At 32.6% G+C, this 27,859-nt stretch overlaps 2 protein-coding genes and 1 long non-coding RNA gene across 4 annotated transcripts in view; 2 read left to right on the forward strand and 1 right to left on the reverse strand.

The window, feature by feature from the left end:
- The window catches only part of LOC128158264 (uncharacterized), a 107,217-nt gene extending 82,750 nt beyond the window's left edge, over positions 1–24,467 (forward strand). Inside the window, exon 5 of the mRNA XM_052821025.1 lies at positions 22,686–24,467. Coding sequence (XP_052676985.1) covers positions 22,686–23,075 — 390 coding nt within the window. The 3' untranslated portion in view covers positions 23,076–24,467. The remainder of the gene's footprint in view (positions 1–22,685) is intronic.
- Positions 97–4,481, forward strand: LOC128158263 (uncharacterized). 2 transcript variants are annotated; one of them, XM_052821024.1, is made up of 6 exons: positions 97–1,041; positions 1,195–1,275; positions 1,468–1,548; positions 1,822–1,878; positions 2,031–2,106; positions 2,432–4,481. In XM_052821024.1, exons 1-6 carry the CDS (start codon positions 730–732, stop codon positions 2,575–2,577), a joined length of 753 nt encoding a protein of 250 aa, XP_052676984.1. In that variant the 5' UTR covers positions 97–729; the 3' UTR covers positions 2,578–4,481. The 2 variants fall into 2 exon arrangements, with proteins under 2 accessions (XP_052676984.1, XP_052676983.1); XM_052821023.1 differs by having other exon boundaries at positions 2,031–4,481.
- A 129-nt stretch (positions 24,468–24,596) lies between the features above and the next one.
- On the reverse strand, positions 24,597–27,809 carry LOC128158268 (uncharacterized). Its single transcript, XR_008239941.1, has 5 exons — positions 27,499–27,809; positions 27,010–27,090; positions 26,586–26,724; positions 26,362–26,448; positions 24,597–26,106 (listed from the first exon to the last, which is right to left on the reverse strand). It is a non-coding gene; the product is annotated as an uncharacterized LOC128158268 (long non-coding RNA).
- Between the last annotated feature and the right edge of the window lie 50 nt (positions 27,810–27,859).

Here is a 27,859-nt window from a genome sequence, read left to right on the forward strand (position 1 = left end):
CGAACACTCACATCAACACACCCAGAGTTAAAAGATAGCATAAATAGTCTATTTACTATACACACTATACACAGGAGTAGATTAAGTTCTTGTAGACCGCAATCTCTACTTAATTTCGTGGGAATAGTTTTATTTTACATACATTTATCAACATGTGATCTACACCAATAGGTATTTTTTATGAATCAAACACTGATATAGTTCACTGCTTTAGAAGACCTCATCATGAACTTCTTGCAAACAATGACGCTAAAAGAAGACTCCTGAAATTACATCAACAGCGGGACCAAAAATCCTCAAAGATCACTCACATCAACAGCGAAATTTTGTTGTAAAAAAATAAGTAATAAACTAATGATGATAATAACATTAAATATAATTTTTCAACCTTAAATACAACATCCCATCTAATGGTCTCATGTGTATACGACCGTAAGCCTAAATCCCCCCCCCCCTTTTCCACATGATCGTAAAAGACACATTTTAAATGTTAAATATTCAGTATAATATATGGTAAAAGCAATTAAATAGAGACAGTTTTGATGACTTAATGATTTATATAAGGTGATACATTTCCTGAAACTCGTTAAGCTACTCCTACTTTATTTTTAATGCATTGATTTTAATTGTAATTGATTGTATATAAGCTAACCCATTTAGCAGTATACATCGGGCTCGACATTCAAATTATTCCTAATAATGCGAAGCGCGCCTTGATTCGGAAGTATCATGATCATGCGGTTTTTCAAATTGTGGATTCTTTTGCTGTTCAGATGGGTGTGCTGTACTAAAGCTGTCTTTTACTTTAACGCATGTGATTCAGATGGAAATTGTGACTGGTATCCAAACAGCGTATACTCCGGATGTGTGGATTGGATTATTTTACATTTTTCCTATTTTGACCTCTCATCATCGTTAGATCTAACGTGCTCAACAGTTCAACAGATACAGATAGAGTCTAGCGACTGTAGCTGTGACAGTCTTAGGAGAGTGCTGAAAGGAGATCACCTTCCCGAACTAATCATAGGACGCTCTGTGTGTGTAAGTTCAAATTCATGTACTTTTCTAACCTATTCGATAAGTACCTCCAGCGTGTTAAGAAACCTCACAATTGCATTTAATGAAATGTTAACACCTAGCACTTCTATTTGCTGATATTTATTTATTTATTATTTTTGTTGTTGTTGTTTGCAGGTACCCATAACCGTCTCCAGAGAGTCATCGACCTTGATGGCGACTACGAGCAGACCTGCCGCTGGGGGTCATGAATCACAGGTAGATTGTTATCTCATACAATGGATATTTTCTGTACATTCATACAATAAATTTTCTGTATATTTACATGAACTATGAGCTGTTCCCAACAGTTAAACACTGAATGTACATTGTTTGAGTATGAAACCAAAACATATCCAGTTTGTTGTTATATACATGAACTTTATTTATTATTGTTGTTGTTGTTTGCAGGTGCCCATAACAAGCTCAAGAGAGTCATCGACCTTGATGGTGACTAAGATCGAACCTACCGCTGGGGGTCATGAATCGCAGGTACATTGTTATCACATACAATGGATATTTTCTGTACGAGAAACATACCTACTTTGTTGTTATATACATGAACTCATATACAGATGGTTATCGACCATGGATAAACTGACTACTTAGAACATACATAGCAAATTAAAGATAGCTTGAAAATATGCTTCAAATAAATTTGATATGCATTATAAGAAATTATTATTTATATTATTATTACTAAATACAATAATTTGTAAAGATGGAGATTTCAACACTTTGATACAGAACTCTAATTTTTAACAGAAATCCACACCCTTCACTCCTCTCACCAGCCCCTCGGTCACAGGATCAACAGAAAAGGTACTTCAAATTGTTTCACATAAAATCAAAGTTTTCATAGATGATGCTTTAAAGTTTAATATACCACAGTAAGTTTTAAATGGATTGATATGAAATCTGAAAAAGACTTCTCATGGATCCAGCACCTTTTAGTAATGAATGTTTATTTTTAGCTGCTGTTGACTACACATCAATCATCTAAAGACTCGAATGCCGATGGAGGTACCCCTGTGATGACCATTCTCATAAGTAAATACTTATCTATTTCTTCTTTTTGTTTGTCTCTATTTACATTATTTTTAACACTGACTATTCTGAGATTGTGTCATATCCAAAAAAATCAAAATCAGCCTCTAAGAAGTTCAATATATACTGGATCCAGAACAAACATTTCACTTGATTCTTTTGATTCTGAAGGTTATTTAAGACCACACACAGACATTGATAGCATGTATGAAGACATTGTGTAATTTTTGTTCTCAGTAAACTAATTTGTGTAGTTACAACTTTTAACCTTATAATCATAAACATCCAATAGATGTTATTAAGATAGTTCTTCCAATTCTTTTTCCAGTTGTCTGCACAGCATTGATTGTCTCCTTAATACTGATATTATTTATAATTACTTTATTATGGCTTAAAAAGAAAAGACAAGTTAATTTGTTATATTCAAACCCTTGTGATCAATTTGAGATGGAAATTAGAGACAGTCATTCATGAACAGAAATAAAATTCATTAAAATTGAAGGACATCTGACAATATGTGTTTATATTTCAAAATATATATGGTGACCGGGTTATATATAGGATATATAACTCTATGTTATTTTCTCTGCTTTCAGTAGTATCAATCTGCTTGAGTAGTCTATCAATTGGCAGCTTCTGCATTTATCTCATCTGCATGCTTAAAAAACATATAATTAGGACAAGACTTCAGCAAGCACATTTTGCCGATGTAGAGGAGCAGTTCAATGCACAAGAATTGAGAAATGAAAGTTTATCTGATGTAGAGGAGCATTTCAATGCACAAGAATTGAGAAATGAAAGTTTATTGTGACTTTGTGTGTATTCTTTGTAGGCGTAGTTGGCTTTCTCGCATATGTAAACAGACAACTTGACATAATAAGAAGAACACTTTTAGGTGTACATGATGTATTAAGTAGAATTTCTTTATCAGTCGAACTTTTCCTGGGAAAAATAATAGCCATGCTGCAACAAGTGCACCTCCATAATCAAGATCGTGTAAATGAAACTGTAAATAAACAAACACAGGAACTTGATAATCAAAGAAGATATCCAGTTAGAATTAGGAAAAAGACAGATTTTTATGGGGTGGCTAAATAATTTCTTATCACTTGATATACCAAAGGCGTTTAAGTTTTTACTTCAGATTTCAAGGTAACATGTGTAACTATTTTTTAAAAAAAGAAGGGGTGAGGGTGATAGTTAAATGTATTATTTACTATTACTATAAATAATCCTTTACATATTGAGTAGAGTATTTTTCTTTATTTTCAGTTGTCATTGTTGTGTTCATCACTTGCTTGGGTTTCATTTTTATATATTGCCGTTATGAAAATTACAAACGTCAGCAAAGAAACTTGAGGTTAAATTGCTTATATTATTACATAGAGGACCCAACAGAATTACAAAATTACATGGAAAGAAACAATCTAGGCTTTGGTGAAGAGGTTACTACTTCTCTTTAATGTGTCCTACTTCTCTGTGATGTGCTTTTAGAGATTTACATAGAAAATATGAAGCTTAAAAAATCGCATGACTTCTTTGCTTTAAATGTATTCATAGTCATAGCATATCATTCCTTTTAGATGTCAAAATAGGGAATGACATAAGTTGTATGCTCGCTTTGCTTAAAATATAAGCATAGATCATTGCACATCATTTCTTCTAATTTTAATTTTTTTTGTCTGCTTGCTGGTTACACATTTTATTGGTAAAAGTAACAATAATGTCATTTTGATTTATTATTGATTTTATCTGAAAATGTTACTGTTGACTAATTTAAGAATCATTTGATGTACATTATTGATTTATAACTGATTTGTTTACTTTTTTGGTGTTTACAATTTAAGCTGTGATTTTTAAATTTGTTATTGTCTCCTTTTACAAGATATATGCCATTTAATTATATATTGTACAAATTATGTACATTGTATTTTTCAAATAGTCGTGTTTTTTTATTTTATTTTAAGCTGACATGGTATGTTAAATGTTAACTGATGTTTTTTCTTTACTTCAAACAGTTTTATATGTGATTTATGTTGGTTTTTTTTAACTCCTTTACAAAGAAATGTGCCAAATTATTCCAATCATATTTTAATAGTTGTGTATATATTGTGATTTTTATTGATTTTATTATTTTAGTTGACATGGTATGTTAACAAAATGATTACTAAATAAATGTTTAAATGATATATTCTGTATTTTGAATTCTTGGACATGTTAAATACCTTCTGCATTATTAATAGGACATTTCCTTAACAAGAAAAAAAAAAAAAGTCAAAAAAAAACTATTTCCACAAAGTCATAAGGGTCATAGACCTTTTGGTAGAGAGACAATCCTGTGTTTTTGAAATATGTACTTCGAACCTGATGTATATTGATCCAATCATGCATTCCCGAATCGCTGGATTGTTTAAGTTAGTTAAATATTAAACAAAAACATGCGGGGATCCAGATATTTTTTTCCAACGGGGAGGGCAGGGGTCCGAGGCATATTTGCGATAATTTTTACTAAATAAATTTTCATTTTCCAGGGGGGGGGGGTGTTGGTTGGAGCTCCCGACCACCCCTCCCCCCCTCCCTCTAGATCCTCGCATGAAAAAGACATTGTTCAATTTATTCATAAAATAGAAAGGTCATGACCGGGAATTACCAATCTGATAAAAAAGGCTTAATGGAGGCATTTGATACACTGACGTATGAAGACGTGCAACCAACTCAAATCTTCACATGAGAAAATCTGTTGGATCTGGACTAGTGTCCTATCTCCCACAGAGTTGTTATGGAGTTTCGTCTCGGGGTGTGAGGGGTGAGACAATTATTTAAGAGGTCTTTAGGAAAGATTGACCAGGTATTGACTATCTGATAAAAAAAAGGCTTATAGGAATAAAGAAATTATTTGTGAGAAACAACAAATAGGTAACATATAAAACTTGGTGAGGAAATTATTTAATAAAAGTCTTCGGAAAAAATATGACTGAGGTATTGACTATCTGATAAAAAAGTAAGGTAATTAGGTTAGGGTATTGAATATTTTTTACCTATAAAGGTGTACAATGGCCAACAAGGTTCTTGACATCATATAAACTGTCATTGACTGACAAAGAAATTTTTATATTGAAAAACAATAAATAGGTAACATATAATACTTGGTGAGGAAATTATTTAATAAAGATCTTTGGGGGGAAAAAAAAAACATAACTGGGGTAATGGCCATCTGGTTTAAAAAGTAAGGTAATTAGGGTATTGAATATTTTTACCTATAAAGGTGTACAATGACCAACAAGGTTCTTAACATCATATTAGCTGTCCTTGACTGGTCATTGACTGACAAATGGATGTGGATATGTGAGAATAAAGTTTTTCATTCAAAATACATTTTCATTGTTGAAAGTATATAAAAGTAAACATTTTCAACAAGTTGTTGAATTTCCAAAATTCTTCCCATAAGCATTAAAGTCGTAATTAGGAGTCTACGATTGCATTTATATATACTAAGAGAATATGGATTATTACAGAAATTCTGCCGATGAAGAAGTCATTTGTCCGTATGACAAAACTCATGTCATTAGAAAAGGAAGACTGTCACGTCATCTACTTAAATGTGCAAGAAATAACAAAGCTCTTCTAAAAAACTTTACATCTTGTGAATTTAACCACAGTCACAAAATTAAAAGAGGTGATGGTAGTGACCATTACAAATATTGTAAAGAAAAACAGATTCATGAAGGTTGGTTCGAGCGGGATAATATGTGTACCAAAAAAGGTGATACCTCTCTCCCAAAATACAAGGATATTCAGATAGATGGTGAGAATTGGGATGAGGAATTGGAACCTTTCCCTGGAGAAAAGTACTATGGTTTCATTGCGGACATAAAGAAGCAAAATTAAAACATTATGTCTATTTGAATTATGTTCATACTACTTGTGTATATAGTGAATATATATTTAGTATTTGTGGATGGACTTTATTTTGTGCAGAGTTATCTCTCTTTGATCAGCGTTACACTCGTATAGCTTGAACTTCACAAGGATAGAGAGATTTCGAATTTTTCGTGGTGAGAAGTACTACGGACCAATTCCAGAATAAAGTGCCTTTAATTTGATCATTTTCTTCTTGGTGATATGTGTAGCTACATGTATATGTAATATATATTTCGTTTATATTGCTATTTTTTTTTTTTTTTTTTTTTTTTTTTTTTTAACCGATGATTGAAATCATCAAGGTTGACGGAGTTAACTGATCTTGGAAATTTGCTAAGAGTTATCATTCTTTGTAAGTGGCTTCGAGATAGGGTGGAGATTCTTCTAAAGAGTGTATCCTTTTATATAAATAACTAGAATATCCTTCTGAGTGGGCGGAGACTATTGTGAGCCTTTAGTATAACTATATAGAGTAAGCCTAGGGTGAGCCTTCCGAGAGGGCGGAGTCTCCTATAAGCCTTTGGTATAAATATATAGTGTAAGCCTTTCTGAGTGGGTGGGACTATTGTGAGCCTTTGGTATTAATATATAGAAAAAAGCCTTTCATCTTATTAGCATAATTGGTAAGAATATATAGTAAACTGGGCGGGTCTTACGATATAACTATAAAGTGTGTTGTAGAGCACCATATATACCACTACTTAAACGTGAAAATCTTTTAAGGTGTATACATGTTTTTTCACCATCTAGCAGTTATTTAAATTAAACGATGATTTTCAGAACAGAGTTATTGTTCGTGTTCAACCACGTGTATAGTGGTTGAAAATATAAACATTGAGTTGCTTAATAAAACCATAGCCTTGTTTGATGCTTGTTGTGTGCAATACCATGTTTTAAAAAAAAATAATGGGTGCCTTTTCTGCATAAAAACCTAGGATATCGAGCCATTTTCGAGGAACATTCTGCATAAAATAGTATAGTCTGTTTCACTATTTATGCTATTACAAAGTCAGGCGCGGATCGAAAATAAACGGGATCTCTACTAAGCATGTTAATTGTTGCAACAGCAGGAAAAAAAGCCTATTTGTTTGCATTGTCACATCTACATGTATTTCTAGAACACATTTTATCCACTGATCGATGAAGATAAAGTTTAAAATCAATAAACCTCTAGATTTTATATTTGACTACAAGTAACTATAGATTCTATGAAATAGATTATAAATACGATGCACAATTTTTACTGCGAAACTGAAAGGGTCAAACAAAACCACGTGGTTTAAACTTTGAATGACAATAACATTCGCAGGGTTGTTAGGAGGGATTGGAATAGTCTCAGAAACTTGAATTCTGGCACACCTGATATATTTATTTCTAAACAGATTAAACCTGCCAAATTATGTTTTCAAAATTTTCTTTTTGATATTTATTTCAGCATTCATCCTTTCTAAGAAATATATTCTCAGAAGGTTTACTTTTTCTAAACTTGCTTTGAGAAATTCTTGACAAATTGTCTGTCCTAATATATCCAAATCAATATCTGCTTTCCCATACACAATTATTATCAATTATTATCTCCCTTCCATCTGGAGAACTTGGATCAACATGTGTTTCTTGAACTTCTACCCCCAACATTTCATCTAATTCTTTCGTAATGATTGAAGAGGGGCTCATATCCCTGTGATTTCTGTTGTGTATAACTATTACATAACACTGTCTGTCTGTGGCAGCATCGGTACCCTGTCCACGTGCCGTGAGAAATCTTATCAAATGTTGAGAAACCTTCTCTCTCTCTCTCTCTCTCTCTCTCTCTCTCTCTCTCTCTCTCTCTCTCTCTCTCTCTCTCTCTCTCTCTCTCTCTCTCTCTCTCTCTCTCCTAAATCAAAATATAAAAATTTTACGAAATTTGAAAATTAAAACTTTCGTTATCTTAACATGGCTAGAGGAAGAAATGTATCATATATCGTGTAAAAAGTTTTTTTTTACTTATATGCACACAAACACACATATTATCTGTTATATGATTCCTAAAATGATTCAAAGTTAACATTTATTCAAATAATAATCACATTTTAACCATTTTGAAAAGTACAAATACTAGATGTATATATAAAATTAACTGTAGCTGTGTTCTAAATTACTATCCCCATTCCTGATTATAGTCTGTTTGTTAATTGTATTTTAATCGAGTGTAAAGTATATCATTAAGAGGTTATTTCATAGAAGTATTTTGTAAACATTTTGTTATAAATACGCAAAAGAATTTTTTTTTAATTTTAATTGAAAAACAAATTTTCATTCGTTTGAAATTAAATTATTATATCAAGAAAATTTCGCTGTTTGTAAGAACAGACTATATACTTATTTAGCGGACCCCAAGTCACACTAATTGCTGCAGGACACCCACCCCGACGGCAACCACCCAAATTCTGTATACACATACTGTATACGTAACGTTACGCAATTCCCCGTCCTCGGTTGGTCAACTGACACTGCGAAATTTTAACATGTGATGGATTCCCCAGAAATAAATGATCATTCATACTTTTAAATACCAGGTTTTGAACGACCAACATAAATTTTGGGCGACCCACTGAACATCATACTTTTGCCAAAACGGATAGGAATAAGTCAGCTTTTAAATACGAACGATTTTAACATTGACATTTTCTAATACTGACTGAACCTTATATATTTTACAAAAATTGATAAACAAGTTCTACAGCTTATATTCGTATATCTTTCGTTGGCACAGATGTTAGCGCGAGGGGTCATTGATGTGGGAGGAAGCCGGAGTGCCCGAAAAAAGAAACCACTTGTCCAAGCGGGCGACCCCTATACCCATTCACATTACATCTATCTACATGTATTTTGTTATTCATTAAACGAATTCTATAAACGTATTTAATAAGAGATATTACCAAGTGTAAGGCATGTTTTGAAGGTAAGAATTAATTATGAAAGATTGTAAATGAACCCATTTAGTATCCCCTTTCCTGTGGCTAAATTGGATATTTTGGTGAAATGTTTATAAATAAATTAAATTAATTGATAACCGATAATTGTCAGCGTTGAATGTTCCAAAATGAAACTATATGTAACGCTATCGAGTATGCAATTTTTAATTATTCATTCAAGACCAGTTCACTGGTATTTGAGGTATAAAAAAGTATAATTATACAAATGTATACAAAAACAGTCAAGGATCACATGTACAGTAGGAGTAATAATAATAAAAAAAAAGTTAAGTTTACAATACAGTAGGTTGTTAAAGTTGGTTTCTGGAAGAACAAACTTTGAACATTTTCTTAATAAATCTTGTCAAGTTTTTTAGTTTTTCTACATTAAAAGTATTCATGAACTCGTTAAATTTTATAATATTTGGGTTTTCATAATCATATCTCTTGGACAAAAATGTGTTTCTATCGTTTACAAAATGTGTACATTCTAAAATATAATGAAATTCATCCCCAATACTATTAGAGTCACACAATGTACATTTTCTTAAATTTTGTTTCAATATTATGCCATCTACCTGTTTCTATGGGTAATCGATGATTACATGTTCGTAATTTTGTAAACATGATCCGTAGATCTGTGGGTAAAATCAACAAGTACATTTCTAAATGGAAATTTGTTTTAAAACTTCTATAATAAATACATTTTGGTGTGTTATCTACTATACTTCTCCAATCTTGTGTAAACTGATTTTGTAATATTTCTTTAACTATTGACTTAAGCCAGTTATAACTACATATTGTTTGATTTTCCCATATATAAGACAACCCGCACGAGTTGAGTATATCATACACACATTTTATCCATGTATATATAAAACTTTTGTAACATCGATAAAAATATCAATAGATTACATTAGTGAGTTTACAATCGTGAGCTGTCAAAACTTTTGCCCAGTACATTATCATTTTAATTTTAACAAAGAGTGACAGCGGTTACCTTCCAGTTTCTCAATACACCATACAATTTGGAGTACTAGGTTTAAGATTAAGAATAAATTTCAAAAATGTCATATGTACCTTTTCGATAATATCTAAGTTTTAGTAACCCAACACTTCGCACTAGTAAAGTAAAATTGGGTTAATGACCTTGTCAAATAGGTCTTATTGACAATTAATTATTTGGTTAAAAAACGTATTTTTCGTAAAACACCATATAATGCTTTTGAATAAATGATGGTCTTTGTTTTGGCTATATTGACATTAAGTTTCCGTATATCACAGTCATTTGCATACACATCTTATGACTTTTTAAAATCAGACGCAAATTCAGATATCAAGAGAGTGTCATCAGCATAGCAAAGTAAACAGTTTCAACATAGCAAATAAGTCATCCTGTATTTGAAGAGAAGGACAAGTAAAACCCTCTATCTGGTTTCTTAATAAATAATCTTCCAAATCGTTAACAAAAAGAGAAAATAAAAATGGTGACAAATTTTCTTCTTGTTTTACACCTATGTTACACATAAAAAAAATCTGATAAATATTGACCAATTTTACCTTTGATTTAATACCCTTACATATTGATGATAAATCTCAAACATTTTCCATCTATATACAAAATAGTATACAAAATTCTGTATCTAATTTAGCATAATTACACGTTCCTTTTATTCCCCCATTTTTTTAATAATAATAAATTGTAACAATCAACTTCATTTATAAAATAAAGGAATATGAATTAATATTCATTGATACCCACGATCACATTTCCCATATGAGAAGAACCTGGGAGAGGTAACTCGCGTTAAAAACAAGAACAGTTTTCACCTGAGACTTGTTTCACGGTACCGCGACGGTGTGGATAAAGTGAGAAGCTGTACCGCGAGGATGCGCGGTTTTACCTGAGTTACCTGTGCTAAACCGCGATCAATTTCACACCATGAGGACTCGCGGTAAATACGCGAACCGCGTTGGCTGTAGTGTAGGTATCATTACAGCTAAAATATGGTACATGAATCATTGATAAGTTAATGTTGATCGGGTTAATTGTTCATTAAGTACATGTATATTCTTGCTTAAATGGGATTTATTTCTGTATCATTTGGAAAATTAAAATTCATCGGTGAATGAATCAGATAACAGAGCTCATTTCAAGTTTATTGTGGTTCGTTGAGAGTATAAACGAAATCTGGTTGGGATATCAGTGGGTTCACTGGGTAATCAATCAGTGAAATAACGCCGCGTAGTTGAAATTCAATTCATTTACGTAACATATTGGTATATAAAATTCAATAAGTCTATCAATTATGAACATACTAAGTATCATTGGGTTTTTGCAAAGTTCATTAGGTTATCATTGGGGTTCATCGGAGTATCATTGGGGTATCATTGGGGTTCACTGGGGTAAAAAGACGCGCCTAGAACATAATATGTTTCTGTAGCAGCTCTGACTCGTATCCAATTTAATTCACTAGTGTCAAGTGTGAATAGTTTTTGACGTATAATAGTTTCAAGTAGAACTGCTCGGTCAAACATCTTCTGATCGTTTAGACTGGGTATATGGCAAAAATAAATACGCTGCAAAAGGCTTGATAACTGGGCACAAATGCAGTTTGGGGATTTTTTTCATTTAGTAAATGCAGGCACACTATTCATATTTTTTATGAAAGGGTAAAACAGAATATCGTCTAAGAAGCCAACTTGTCATGTCTTTAAACTAGGATAAGGTAGACAGTTACGTCTGCAAACTGCAGATTTAAAAGATAACAGTTTGTGAAAATATAGTCATCAATACGCAAATTCCTTTTTGGGGGACTATGTTCGAAAAGTAGCATCATTGGCCAATGCGTTTAGACCTCAAAGTATGCTTAAACGATAGAAAAATACCGCTATTAAACGGAGAACGTTTTGTTAAACAGGTAGAAGAGTATCAAAATGGCAAGAATTGATGCTGAAAAATAATTACGTACGTGTATTTTTAATGTTTACACTTGCAAATATGTTCCCTTATAAAAACAATTTGCGCAATCCGCTGTTATTCCTGCATAACATCAACCTGGGTTAAGATCTCGAGGTAAAAGAACCACATGAATAATCTGGTTCTTCACTACCTTTTTTATATACTCAAAATAAGCAACTTACGTTAAAACAGTCCTAATATCGTATGAAAACACATATATTAGGCTTAAAGAAACGCTCGATCAACAATAACAGCATGGTCAATTCGACCAATTCCGAGTAACACAAATTACATCACAACACCGGCTTACAATTCCCGTAACATTATGTATATATCGGTCGACATCGTAACAAAGCGTCACTGAAAACTGCATTGGAATTGTTCAAGATTTGCCAGTAAGCTATCGAACTTGCAACTAAGCAAATTAGGCTGTACATTATCTTTATTAGATATTTCTATAAGAATTGTTATTATAGATTGAATGAGATTGTCGAGGTTATAATTCTATATTGTGTTACTAGTTGAATGTTAACTGTTTATTTATTTATTCACTCATTTTCGTCGATATAGTCCTATTTTGAATATACTGATGGTTGAAAAGTAAGGCATTTAAAGTGGATATGAAATGTGAAACACTTATTGTGATGACAAAGTAATAAATAGAGTACTTTTTAAGGAGTGTATCTTCAGATAACAGACGAGGGGGCTTTTGTCCCCCGAGTCTGATATCTGAAGATGCACGAGTTAAAAGTTACTCTATATGTTTTGTATCATTGTTTGCGAGCTTTCCCTTTGATGTCAGCTATTCATTTTTTCTTGATACAGTACAGTTTTATGTGGTGTATCTGTGATAGATCACACTCCATAATTTCTGATAGATCACACTCCATAATTTCTGATCACACTTTATTCATAAAATAAAATCAAGAAAAAATAACAAATTTGTATTTATTATTTACAAACTCATGTGCTTCATGAAGTTTAACAGAACAGTTACTAAATGTTTAAAACGAGATGTAAACATTATTACAATTGATCATTGTTTTCCCTGTTCACACAGCCACTCAAGGCTTAAAATGAAAAACACAATTATTAAAAATGGATTTTGGAACGGCGGCTCTTGTTACCATACTGTCGGACTGCGGATTCAAATTTTCCTTCCTGTTATTTTCAGACTCACTCATTTCAACCATAGTTGTTTCACATTTCATTTTCTTCACGTTGGGAGGATTCAAAACTTCGGATACACGCTCTTGCAGTGCCGAATTAGACCGCTTGTATTTTCTAACTGCTACTTCTGACCTGTGACCTGTTCGAGACATAATTTCCTGCTCATCGATTCCAGCTTGGTATAATTAGGTGGCACAGGTCCTCTTGCCTCAGTGATTGGTGAAATTTCCCTCCAGTCCCGCGTTACCTGCGATTTCCTTCATTAGTCCCTTGAGTTTGTTGACCCCCAGTACTTGTTCGCCATAGCGCACACAGACATTACCGGAAACGGCTAAGGGCCGGCGGTAGAAAGGTCCCTCATTACTGAGAGCGTCAAGATAGGTACGATAGAAATTGGCAAGGCATCGTTCACCTGAAAATTAAATAAAAAAGTTGAATGTTTCTATTCATAATTGTCTCTACATCAATAGAAAAAAAATATATATAACCAGAACCTTTGTAAAGTGAGATAATTATTGTAAAAACTACAAAAATAACGACAATTTGCCTTCTTGGCAGTAATGTTTCAAGTCTTTGTTGGATAGCTGCAGATGTTTTAGTCCTCCTTTGTATGTTTTACATGATCTTCCCGTAAGTCGAATAAATTTTCCTTGCTCATCTTGTCCAATTTCAAACTGGGAGCACTCTAAATTCCGGTGTTCGTCAAACGCCCTCAGACCGAATATCTTGTAGTTATAAAAGAACACTGTATACTGTAGAGCTTGAGAAGAGTGTAACCCGAATACTCCACTATTCCAGATTTTTTCCTCATCTTCCGGCAATATCGGATCAGCTTGTCGTACTTTGGTACCTAAGCCCTTTGATAATAACTCCTTCATGCGCGCATCTAAACCTTTCCGGAAAACGGCAAACCGGTGGTCATGTTCATCTAGAAAATTCATATTATGGATATTTTTCTCTCGCAAATGACGTAGTAATCCGCATACAATGAAATATAGAGTACGCGGGGGGGGGGGGGGTATTTACTGCCATCCTGTTTACGTACCTCCAACACAAAGCGTTGTAACCAGTAATTCAGCATTTCTGCGTTCATTTCTTTCATGCAGGGTACATTTTCCCGCGATTCGCGCCATTTATTAAACATTTCAACAGACCATTTCGTATTCCTCCGAGTATTAGGATTTGACTGAGATTCAATCAGCTGCTGCAAATCATTATCGGACACGGCTTCAGCAAATCTCCGATTCTGAAACTCTTTAACACAAAAAAAAGTTTCTGTTTTCATGTCAGCATCATTTTGTTCCAATGCATTCTCCCGGGAAAAAAATCCTAAGTCAAAATCTATAGTTTCAAAGTCCATGTTTGTTGTATCTTCATCCCCGAGATGCATATCAATAGATTGTGAAATGTTAAGGTTTTCGAATTGGTCTAAGGAATTTTCCATCATAATTTCGGTTTCTACCGAGTCCAAAATCTGCGATAGCATAAAATCGCAGCCGTCATCCATTGCGTTCTTACTTGAAAGGCCGAGGTAGATAGAACTTTCAAGAAATACAGCGCGCTTAACTTCTCGAATCACATGCTCTTATTTCATTGGTTGATAAAATTATGACTTTCGGCAAACCTCGACCGAGTCCGTAGCCTACATCAAAGTTAGATAAGGAACGAATCAGTCGAGGTCTGCCGAATGAAAATGTTGATAGATCACGGGTAACTCAGTGCAATGAGAACATACAAGAATCACGCGCTATTTACGTGAAATTTGATAGATCATAGGTAACTCAGTGCTCGAGAACAATGATACAAAACATATAAAGTAACTTTTTTAACTCGGGCATCTTCAGATATCAGACTCGGGGGACAAGCCCCCTCGTCTGTTATCTAAAGATACACTCGTTAAAAAGTACTCTATATATAACTTGTATCATTGTTTTCAATGCACTGGGTTACCCATGATCTATCAAAATTTTATTATGTACCATTTTATATGATCAATGAAAAAAGAGCATGTGATTCTAGAAGTTTTGTGCACTACATTTTAGGAAAGTTCCATCTACCTCGCCCTTTTAAACCAGATTGTGATTTTATGCTCTCGCAATTCTTGGATAGTTGTGTATTTCATTTTGAGCCATTAGCGGATGTATAAGCAGTTAAAACATGATCAGTTTTCTTTAATGATTTTAATAGCTGCTTAAAACATTTCACAGAAACTGTTATGTTCTTTGAACTTCATGAACAGAAGCACATGAATTTGTAAATGATAAATAAAATTACCTTATTTTTTGCTACTCTTTTTATTTAAAGTGTGATCTGTCAGAAAAAATAAAAAGTATGATATATCACAGATACAACACATAAAACTGTTGTGTATCAAGAAAAAAAGAATTGCTGACATCAAAGAAAAAGCTCACAAACAATGATACAATTCATACATAAATACCCCGTGCATTGCCCTTTTGAATTGATTGCACATCACTTCATACATAAACGGTATCTAATTTTCATTCGTAAGGCAATTTTTATTGAGAACAATGGGCTGAGAAATTTAGCTCATGGAAAAAGCGTACACAGGAAAAATGTTCAAATGCATGTGTAAAATAGGTGTATAATTTTACATATGTTTTGCACATATAATGCATGTGTATAACACAATATTATGTTTAACATATATATAAGATAATGTGTGTTCAATACATGTTTCAAACAACATAATTATGTTAAATATATTCTGTAACGTACACTTAAAAAAATGTTTGATTTATTATTCATTTTCATGGCTTTCACCTATCTTTATGCATTTATTAGTAAATACATGTAAAAACAAAATTTATATTTAACAAACTTTTCCCGACTAACTTACAGAAAAATTATTACTTAACCAATTCCGGATTTAAATCTTGATTGGTTATAATTTTGTCGTTTGCAATCATACGTCATTTTTTTATGTCACGGATGCAGAAGATGTTGAATTTGCAGATTCGGTTTGAGGCTAAAGGTAAGATTTGTCAACCACTCCTATTTATTTATTTGTATTGTAAAATTATATAAATATTGCTGGTAGAAACCTAGTCATTTTACAACGCGTAAAGAAGCTCAGGCCTTTTGTTCTCCAGGAAAATTCGGGTTGAAAACAAGAAACCTGTATTGTCGATCGATGCTAATCCAATCTTCTTACAGATGAAATTGATGAAAGTTTTTTAGATGAAATGTATAGGCAAATACGGTGATTTGATGTATAATTATATAGGCCTACACATAAAGGTATTTGTTATACCCCTGTAAAACAGTACTATATATAACTCTATACGAAAAAAATAAAGTATTTTGACTATTGAACTGGAACTGTTAGATTGGAACTGTTAAAATCGACTGTTAATAAAAGGCTGTTGACCAGTGACGTCACATTCCGCGAAAACATGTTATTAATTAGAAGAGATAAAACAAAACAGTTGTTGACTGTGTCCCTAGCAACAGTTGATCTGTCGGCCTTGGGCAACAGTTTGCGAGCCGGTCCGACAGATCAACTGTCGCCCTCGACACTAGTCAAGAACTGTATATTATACTACATCTGCTATATGTAAACGGTAGGTCTGTCGGTAAACATTTTCCACAAAGCTACATCTCGGCAGCTTTAGCTGGCAAAAAGTAGATTTATAGACAGAAAACAACGCTTGAAAATTAAGCCAACATTAAATATATGTTTATAAAATACATTTTTATTTAGATCAGACACATTTCAATCTTGAAAAGTGAAAGTAAAAAAAAACTATACTCTGTCCCGAGTTTTTGCTTCCACCACTTTTGCTTGATATTTCGATAATCATAAATACCTTTGTGCTAAAACTACGTTCATCCACTAATATAAAAAATGTCCAGATTATTTGTTTTGAAACGCCCCCTCTACAGCTTCAGGTTTCAATACACATCCAAAAATTGAAAGGGGATTTTGCATAGCATCAGCCATTATGAAGCCATTATGAAGCCCGGATGATAACGTTTGAAATTTGCGCGAGGTATCCCGATGTAAACATCCCGATGTAAACATTTCCCGTAAAAAATTTCTTTCTCGTTTCTGTGAACTTTTATGAATGAAAAATGATGATTGTTCAATGAAGATCGATATCTTGGATATTTCCCTTTTATCGATTTCAACTGTATTTCTTTCACAGGCCTAGGTATGTGTATTTTTATTAAAAATCATAGAAAAGTGATGGAACCAATAACATGGGACAGACGATAGAGTAAAGCTCGTTGTAAAGTAACGAGTAGGCATTCCATAAAACTTAAAGCTGCAAGTCGAAAGTTTTATATAATTTTGTTGTTTTGTTGTTGAAATATCAACACTGAAAATTCAATTGATTTTTTAAATGTTCCTTATTATGCAACAAGTTGCTAAAATGTTCAGTCGGTAACTTAATATAATACTATATATTAAGTGAGTTCTTATTGTATGCTAATTAACACACTTTATTTTCAGACAGGTCACGGAAGAGTTCAAGACATAAACTAACCCAATGAATAGCAAGATATGTCTCTCTAAACTGTTTATGCAATTGTAAGTATTATAAGGAAAAATCAGTTTTTTATCTTCAACACTGTTGCTTGACTTTCTTTTGAAAGTATTCATGATTTAAATTTTTGTAGAGGAAAATCATTGAAATTTTCATATCAATTCTAAATGTCATGTTTTTTAATGTTTTTTTTTATTAAACAAGCAATACTATACCTGCAATGTACTATGATATGCAACTTAATGTATACATACAACTATTGTGTGAAATTTCTTTTTTGTAGAAAATGGCTATAGTACAAAGTCTACCAATATCAAAGTCCCAAGATATACGGCAATATATTTTTCAAGATCTAGACATTCTTCTTGAGTTCATAGATAATTCTACTCTGCGGCTGTTATAAACGTGACAAATTATAGTAATTAAATCTAAATAAGAGTTCTGACTGTATTGTTAACATTAAGAATTTTTATATATTGAATTTTAAGTGTTGAAAATCAATCTTTTACAAATAATTCAGGTTAAATTGAAACAAATATTATGTTCATTTTCCTTCTCAAAATTATCTATTTTATGGCGATTTAAAAACCTCTGTCAATTGTATTAAGTTTGTATTTCCATTTTAGAAAGAAGTCCACACATGCATTGCTCAGGTCAATGCATTGAAAAGGAGGAAGTTATATCAACAGAGAGATGGCTAGATTTTAGGTTAGTTTGCCAGTTCTGTTGCAAAAAATATGTGCAATATCAGAATTCTGTTAAAGCTGATTGGTTTCCACTGATGGCTGCATGTTTGTTTCATTTTTTCTTATTTCAGACTTCTTAATACTGCTGTTAGTTTTTAACAATGAACAGCACTTGTAACAATGATTGTATAACATGTACATGTCCTCGCAAAACAACATTAGAATTACATATGAAGTTATGTACACACAATTCTGAAAATCTGGATGTTTCAGTATTTTTATAGTTGTAATAATGGTAATTCTAGGGTGTACAGCAATGGCAACTCTTACATTTGTTTACAATGGCTGATTTAAACAGATATTTTTTTTTTTAATATTGAAAGTCTGATGATTGTTTTTCTTAGCTGTTCCACTTAACAATGGACATTCAGGCCCTCTCCCTTGATGGCATGTGCAGTTATTTGTACAGGCAATTCATTACACCAAGAAAGAGTCCTGTGGACACTAGGAGGAAGAAGGTGACAGTAGCACTTTGTAAGTCTGATTTGTAATATCATGTGTATGATATACTAATATTAATAAAAATCAACAATACTAAACATCTTAAAAGTGTCGGATCTAATGTATAGATACTATAATTGGCTAACGACTCAAACGATTGAACTTAGGATGCAACCAGTCTCTTCTTTGGACATAATTATGTACAAATAAAGTGCGTCATGTACATGTGTATAATTATATATAACTATTTATTGAATTATACTTAATGAAAGAATTTTGTTTATGTTTTCTGTATTCTTTCAGTGGGCATTCTTAACAACAAAAAGGTTCTGGCCAGAGTTAAAAGATGAGAATTATAATATTATATACACATGGTTGTATAGTAATAACTACATGTATGCAAGTTCTGCTACAGAAATACATGTACTTAAATCAAAATGAAAATTTGATTCTCAAATGACAATTTAATTTATATCTTCAATCTATGAAATATACCATGACTATATTAGTTTGAGATTTGTTCCTGTCACCAGAGTTATATGCATCAATAAAAAAAGATCCCAAACATCTTGGAGCTTCGGCAGGAAAACGAAGAAAGAACATCAAGAGTTAACAAGAGGTAAGTTAAAAAGATTTGTTGTGATTTCTCTCTTTTACAATAGTAACACATATTCTGACCTAGATTACTTATCTAATATATTTCTGTATGGAGTCTAGTTTTAGATCTATATAATGTAAGTTCAGTGGATAGTGTAACAAGTATATCATGCAAAACAGAGACATGGAAAATAATAACTAATGGTGTTAAATTTGAAATAGAATCAATACATATGTACGAGGGTTGTCCCAAAATAATGTAGACAGGACACATAATTTATAATCTGTTCACTGCAATTTCATAAGACTTCTGTGTTTTCTTCAATGACCCTTTGGCAAACAATGCTGAAAAGTTCAAATCTGTACTTTATTATTTCTCGAGAAAATGAATAATTAGTAACAACAAGTTTTGTCAGGTGGCGCAATGTGCGACGTCGAAAATTTCCAGTTTTACGTTGTTGCTAAACCCTCCACATCGTTCACGATAACATTTACGTTTTATTTCCGAAAATGTCTTAGAAAAAATATTATCTTTGAACATGTACTCTGCGTGCACATTCAATATATATTTCTAGTTTTGTTTTGTTTTTAAATATTTTCTAAGTACAAACGATCTGTCGGCTCCAAACTTGCCCTGAATTACTTGTTGTCTAACGTCCGTCTTACCAAAATGTGTCGTTCAACATTTTGACGTCCATTGATATCGTTCGGGGTTTCTTTTTTCCACTTATTGTCATCATACTTGTTCAAATATTTTCAATGTTGTTCAACTGCTTATTCACAAAACGCATTTCTCATCGATTTTGTTAATTTCATTTACTTCCAAAGCCGCTTGGGATTTATTTCATGGTCTTTACAATATTGAATCAGTTACTGCTGCGCCGCCTTAAACGCTGACAACGTCATTTTATTACCTGTTAACTTTTCAACTTGTCACAAAACGCGCTATATTGAGTAAATGAAAGAATTATTATCAAATATTAGTGTATGTTTTATTTGAATTTTTTCATTCGAAAAGTACTTTTCCGCCCAATTTTCAATTCATTATGTTGATTTTAACCTTTTGTTTTTAACATTGCGCCGCATGTCGAATTTCTGATCTAACATGCTTTCATTTCACTTATTTAATCTCAAATGATATTCAATTTTAAAACATTATTTGAATGCAAATCTCTTGAACCCTTTGTGGCACAAATTTCATCTTCCTTTGTTTTCGATTAACTGAATAACGCCACTTGTCTACGCTATTTTGGGACAACCCTCGTATGTGTTATTTTTCTTTTTATTTACAGGAACAAAAAAGAGAGAAATGAATTGTTACTTGGCGATGAAGAATAAACTCATGAGAACAAATTGATCAAGTTTTTGTTATTAATCTATCTTTATATACCTGGTATGCATTTGCAATAGTTCTACTGATGATCTATTCATTGATATCAAGGAATAGTGTGCAATATAAAGTACACTGTACTTGATACTCTTTTTTTTTTTTTAAAAAGCTTAAGTAAAGATGTACCTTTATTAATTGAAATCTGCTGACAAAAATTTATATATGAATTTCAAATATATAGAATGCAACACATATATTACACATACAGAATATGTGTTTTACACATATAAAATATACTGTGTTTAATTTCACACATGTTTAACGCATATTAAACACATCTTAAACATGTGTGAAATTAAACACTTTACATTTGTGTGCTCTTTTTATGTGTTTTACACATGTAAAATATATGTTTAACACATATTGCACACATGTGGACATTTTTCCTGTGTACATGATTTCTCCAGAATAAGTCAAGTTTGTTTTTGTCGCTCAGTAAATTCGTTACACAAGGCCATGCTATGCGTATAAACAGTTTTTAAGTACTTCAGTACATTGATTTTTTATTCTCTATAAAAACAATCGTCTGTGTATGTTTTTAACAGAGGATAAATGGAATAAATAAACGCGAAAAATGTTAATCAGTCATGAAATTTACACTTTGTTATGCTAAATACTGTGGTCTCATCAATATTTTTTAGATACCAATTTTTAGTGGATTTTGTTGTTTAGTTGTTCCACGAAATTAAATGTTCATTGAAGTGCAATTTTTATTAATATTTTGTATTGATAAGGTCATTGGCCACGAATTTACGTATCCTTGAAACTGTGATTTTCACTTTAACCACAAAAATTGATGTCCCTGAATATCAATGAAACTACAGTATCGATTACATATCTACAAAATCTTATATATTATAATAGCAAACAAAAACACATTTAATTACTTTATAGTTAACTCAAAATCATTAAAAAGTAGAATAGTCCAACTCACACTTTGCAAAAGTTGTTCCCCTTTGCGGGGTCAACCCAAAGGTCAAAAGGGAAAAAACAACTTTTCCCTTCTCTATGCGACCAAACAGTTGCTTGCATTATAAACAGTTTCCTAGGCGAGGCAAGCTCCTGACAAACAAGTTGATAAAACAGGACTACCTGTTCTATGGTTCTACGGTCGATACAACGACCTTGATAGCAAATACAATCTTCCAATGGTTCGCATGCTGACTGACGTTTTTCATACTTACCTAATTGCCTACGGATTTTCCCGTTTTTCCGATTACGACAAAGAGCACACGGCAGGTGTGACCGGTCAGAAAAGGTTGCGCACTCCTCCATGGCACATGACCTTATCTTTAATTTTATTAGAGGTCCGTGTTTGCTCTGCTCCTGTTTTGTATTTTTCCTTTAGACTTTTGATTTTGATCACTATTCGTTAACACCACATGTCATCTATCTTAAGCTCATATTACATGTGATTGAGACAGTTAACTGAAAGAAAAATATATTGCCTTCAACTTGCTAATCTAATATAATTATCATCTTAGTGTAATCATTTGGGTCGATATCAGATGTCAAAATCGGAATTAAGTGTTTACATCATGACAGATATGATAGCACTCTATATTAAATGTCATGTGTAAATTTTTGTACGACATTTCAAGCAAAGTTTAAAATCCGCCAACCTCAATGTACATATGCTGTCCTTAGCTTAAACCAGGGTAAATGGATAACTAAGTATCAAATAATTCATATATTTAAGAGTCTAAAAAATCAATAGATCTCAATAGAAGCGGGATAATTGAGATAACCCTTTGCCGAGATATTGATATACCCCTGTATAAAAGTACATCACTTGCAATTTAATTATAAATTAATTTTTAATCTTCTAGTATTTTACACTCATTGCATAAGATTTAAGAAAAACGCAATTCCTTTTTCTGATTTCAGGATGTAGAAAAACTTAACGCAAAAAGTGTGCATGATGAAATGCAAAAGTTCACTCACAAATTCGAAGGAGCTGAAAAGCAGAAGCAGGGCTTCTACAATGTTCGAGAAAAAATTAATGGCCTTGTCGGATTTTTTTCGGACAATATACGTTTATCATTAATCGTCGACGATATTCTTCCCAAACCAATCGTTTTCAAGGCTGGAAAAGAGGAAAACCAACTTTGCATTTTCATCAAAAGCGATGGGACACTATATTGGGAGTGGGAAAAGAGAACGTGGAAAAAAAAAATTTTTGATTTCTTCAGACATGTATTTTCTTCAGAGACTTTTCATAGAATTGCACAGGACCTCATCAGGATATTTGCCCCACGTGTTGTTGTTGGTGGTTAACAAAGTTTGACAGGTTTATTGATCGATTTGAATGCAAAAATGTAAGATAAAAAAATAATGTGAGATGAAATTGCTTTAAGTTTTAAGGACTGTTTGATTTATCTACAACAGTGGGGAATATTTTAAAGAAGTGAGTTGTTTTCTATGTACTTTTGCGTGGCTTAGGTTAAAAAGATGTTACCTCTTTTATTGACCAAACTGCGCTCGAAAAATTTGCTTTGCCATCGATATTTCACCTAATAAAGCACTTTTTTATTAACAACATACAAGGTAAACAATCGATTGATAAAAAATGAAAAACTTTTTTTTATCTCACAACCATTTTATGCAAAGCAAAATTTACTAGTAAGAACTAATAATTAGAATGAAAATAAATATTGAAAAAGTTTTACAAATGATTAAGCAAGATAGACATTTCTACAATGCTTCATTGTATTGTACTTTAAATTGCTCAATTATTCATGTTGTCGGTCACCTGAGGCCCTTGGGTGACCTATTGCAATAGGTTTTCTTCCGTCGTCGTGCGTCGTCAGTTGTCTGTCGTCCGTTGACATATTTACATTTAAAACATTTTTGAAACTACAAGACCAACTTTTACCATTTGTTTTTCTTTGAAACACTCATAGGATAAGTAAAATATAAATATAAATTTATGAGCTTAAAACCCCCGGACCTCACAGACAGCAACAAATAGGGAATAAAAAAAAACCCAAAAGTATATTTATGATGTCCATGCAGTCCTCTGTCAATATTGTGAAAGTCATTGCCCCTTGGTCAAGAATTCATCATATCCTAGGGCGGAGCAAATATGACCATATAGTTCGTAACTTTCCATTAGTGACGACGTGATATTGATCGGCGAGTAATTATTCTCATCGCTTGAATTGTTTTGTTGCAAATGTATCAATACTGTGAACTTTACTGACTTTCCAGTTCACACAGTTTAAACTGCTAATCGTTATACGTTCTAAAGCATGATAAGAACTATATATGATATGAGTTAAATTTGGCCCCCATAAATCGCCAATTTCAAAGTGTTTCGGGTACAATGAAATGGCATGGTTTTTTTTTAGAAGAATTGATATAAAATATATTTTTCACCTATCATTTAATTTATTTGCACTTACCGAGAGTATCTGACGTCAGAAGTGACGCTATTTCTATAATTCAATCGAAATTAGTCAAAAATGGACATTGTTCTTATCTTTTTACGAATGGGAAATAATGAGCACATGCTTGAATAAAAAAAAATTGTCAATTACTAATCTTGGGTAGATGTATTTCTGATTAAGATATTTTGTTTGTTCAAGAATGTGCTCTATGTTTTCTGAAAGAAGAACTGCTTGAAAACATGTCGTTGTATGCAAAAAGGCGGGATTATGTCATATTTCTAAATTGTGGGTACTTGAATCAAAATTAACATTATGTAAAAACATCACATATATATGTGTACAAAGAAAACAAAGAATTACAGTAAAATGATAATGTTCTTTTTTTGGGGGGGGGGTTAGGGACATAACATATATATAGTCCTTTCTAACTTTTACAAGAATGACGTTGACGTCAGTCAGTTGAATACATTTGATCCATTTTAACAAGAGCGTGGACTTTGGGTAGTTGTGTCAAACAGCAATGTGACGTAGGCCTGACTATTTCATTGCTGGCCACTCAGCCATTGCTCTTTGAAATCAACAAGATTTGTCTGGCTTCTGAGCCAAGACTACGCAATCGGTGCATATTTTGCTTGAAATTGCGTCATTTTTAACTTGTTTTGACGCAAGAAATAGATAGCTAGGTCCAACCAAAAGTCCACGGTCTTGTTATAATGGTTCTAAGTTGGATTTATTTCCTGAAAATTTCCTAACATAATTTTTTTTTATATCATTAGAATTAGTTGTTATTAGTAGTATTAGTATTTTATTATCATTATGCTTGTCCCTATGTTTCAATTATCCAGAATACACAGTTATTATAATTTAGCTTCAGTATAGAGAATTTGTATTACGCAAGCTAAATAATTAACTTACTTGTACTGTACAAACAACTTTCAATATTTTCTTTTTGCTCTCGGAATTAATGAGTGAAACTATGTTAGACAAATCATCGGAATGCAGTGTAAACAATGCCGAAATAAGACTTATTTCATACTGATACACAAGATTTAGATGAATGTCTGTTTGGATATAATCAGGATAATACGGGAATAGATATTTTGTTTCATTAGCGAGGGTTATAATGTAAGCAGACAGACATTTGTGTGGCTTTGCCGGCCTTTCCTCTGTCAGTGTGTACAAAAAAGGCAAATGTATAACACTACCCTGGATATTATGAAAGTTGAATTCAGCATGTAACAAAAGCATATTACCAAAACTACTTGAAAAGTGCTGCTAGAATCCTGTGCTGTTGTCAATAAAAAACACACAGTATTTTCAATGAAATTGAAGAAGTCGAGGGGGTTTCCGATAAATAATGACAATATTTATTTTTTGTGATCAGCAGTAGGATTCTAGCAGTAATACTAATAAACATGAACTACACAGCAAAATGTGCCACATACGTTTCACATACGTTAAACATGTGTGATACGTATGTGACCTCACGTACGTTTAACGTGATTTAAGTACCACGTGTGTTTAACGTACGTTAATGAACATATGTGAAACGTATGTTACACGTGTGTTAGACATACGTGATACAGTCCATACGTTTTACGTATGTGGATCCAACGTACGTTTTTCACATGAATTACATACATATCACATGTAAATTGCTTAAAATTAAATTACTTGAATATTTTCAATTTTTCAGTTCATTCATGATATACTTCATCTTGCTGCTTGAATCACTTCAATTGATTACTCAGTAACTTCAGTGGATCTTTGGAAACATTCATTTTGCATTTCCAGCTACTTGTTAATCTAAAATTAGAGTTACAGAAAAAAGACAGTTTCGAGATTAAAAATGAATTTAATTCCTTGAATGATTACATTTAGATTTATATTGTTGTCATTCTTCTGTGCTTTAATAGTTTCTGGAAAAAAACAAAGAATTTACCATTAAATTTCATTTTATGATAAAGTAAAATTTACAAATGCCTCGGTTGCTTTTTTATTCAAAAATATTGTTAAAGAATAATAGGATCCATTTAGATTATATTGCAAATACATTACAACATGAAGAAAGTTTACAATTGTTAATAATTTTTTCTTTTATTTGCAAGCTCTCAGAGAGAGAGAGGGGGGGGGGGCAAATAGAAGGTCAATCACAAGACAAAATAATTTTTTACCTCTAGTATATTCATCCTGATTTTTGTCCACCTCCAATTCCTTCCTTTTTAATGTTTTCCCATGACAATGCTTGTTTGAACTTCTTTCTAAAATATTAATATAAACTTAAGTACATACAACCATTTAAATACATGATAAAAAATATAATTTATACATGTAAAAGGGGGGGGGGGGGGGGTGACTGGATACATGCCTGCATTAATCCTTATCTAAATTGAATTACCTTAATCTGTCACTAAATTAGCAACCACATTGCAACTGTCTGAACTTCGCGAAGAACATTTGGATCCTGGATCATTCATTACAAAATCTTCAGGCTACATCAAAACAGATCTTTGAAACTTCTGTATCATATCCATTTGCTACAAATTATAATACATGCATTAGATAAATAGATATATCAAAATTTTACACTTACTTACTAAGAAATACAAATGTAGGTGTCATGCAACAGATTATTATTAATGATCCTGAACACCCAGTGACTTCTACTTTTTTCAAAAAACAGTCAATGACAATGTCATAGAAATCCATACCATTGAGTTATTTATTAGGTTGAATTTGTATGGAAAAATTTTTCCCAGCGGTGTTGATGACCCTTAAAAAATGGTTGAAAAACTGTGAAATGCAACGGTATGTATACTTACATTATTCAAAGAGACATCTGTCATTGACCGTTAGCTAGTTGATGTCCTCTTCCAGGGATATGTCAAGCAGCCAATGCATACCTATAAAAATGTTTCAATTACCATGCAATAAGAATACAACTTAATAGAGGCAATTCAGTAACCATTTCACTTAGTTGCAATGGAAGACCTTCTCGTTACTTTGCATAGGCTTTGCTCTAGGTTTTCTCTACTTTCAATATTTCAGTTTTCAAATGCGTCTTATCCAAGATCGACATATATTTTATGGGTTTTAATAAGTATTGATTCTTCTAAATTAACTAAACCAAATAGCTGCTTAGTTGTAGCTCTCTGGGGAAACCTCATTTTTATCGTCATTAATTCAACCCGAATTTTCCCGGAGAACACAGTTACAGCTCCGTTCTACATGTTTACTCTTTTGCCATCAGTAATTGTACGATATAATTTTCAAATGCAAGTAAATAAAAACGAATGCTTGACAATCATTACCTCTGCTAAATTCATCCTGCATGTTCGATCTGCTGCCCCCGTGACGTAAAAATGTGACGTATGTTTTGTCATCGACAAAACTAAAACCGATTTCGTATTAATTCCGGATTCCTTATCGAATTAATTTTAAGAAGACACGTGGATTCTGTTAATGAAACAACTTCATTTATGCATAACTACATAAAAAATTTAAACCAATAAACATGCACAGTAGCAAGGCTTTTCTTCACACATGCATTCATTTCAGAGACAAGAGTGATAAAGCAACATGTACATGCAGATCATGCGCGGATCAAGAAATGTTTCCGGGGGGGGGGGGGGGGTCCGAGGATAAATGTGTTTTCCCGAGGGGAAGGATCCG

Source organism: Crassostrea angulata, chromosome 8 (genome assembly GCF_025612915.1).
Source record: "Crassostrea angulata isolate pt1a10 chromosome 8, ASM2561291v2, whole genome shotgun sequence".
Taxonomy (NCBI): Eukaryota; Metazoa; Mollusca; class Bivalvia; order Ostreida; family Ostreidae; genus Magallana; species Magallana angulata.

What these genes read in the sequence shown, in the direction of transcription:
- LOC128158263 (XM_052821023.1), top strand. Translation starts at nt 730, where the DNA reads ATGATCATGCGGTTTTTCAAATTGTGGATTCTTTTGCTGTTCAGATGG. An exon ending in CTGGGGGTCATGAATCACAG is followed by an intron (nt 1,276 to 1,467) that starts GTAGATTGTTAT and finishes TGTTGTTTGCAG; the next exon opens with GTGCCCATAACAAGCTCAAG. An exon ending in CTGGGGGTCATGAATCGCAG is followed by an intron (nt 1,549 to 1,821) that starts GTACATTGTTAT and finishes AATTTTTAACAG; the next exon opens with AAATCCACACCCTTCACTCC.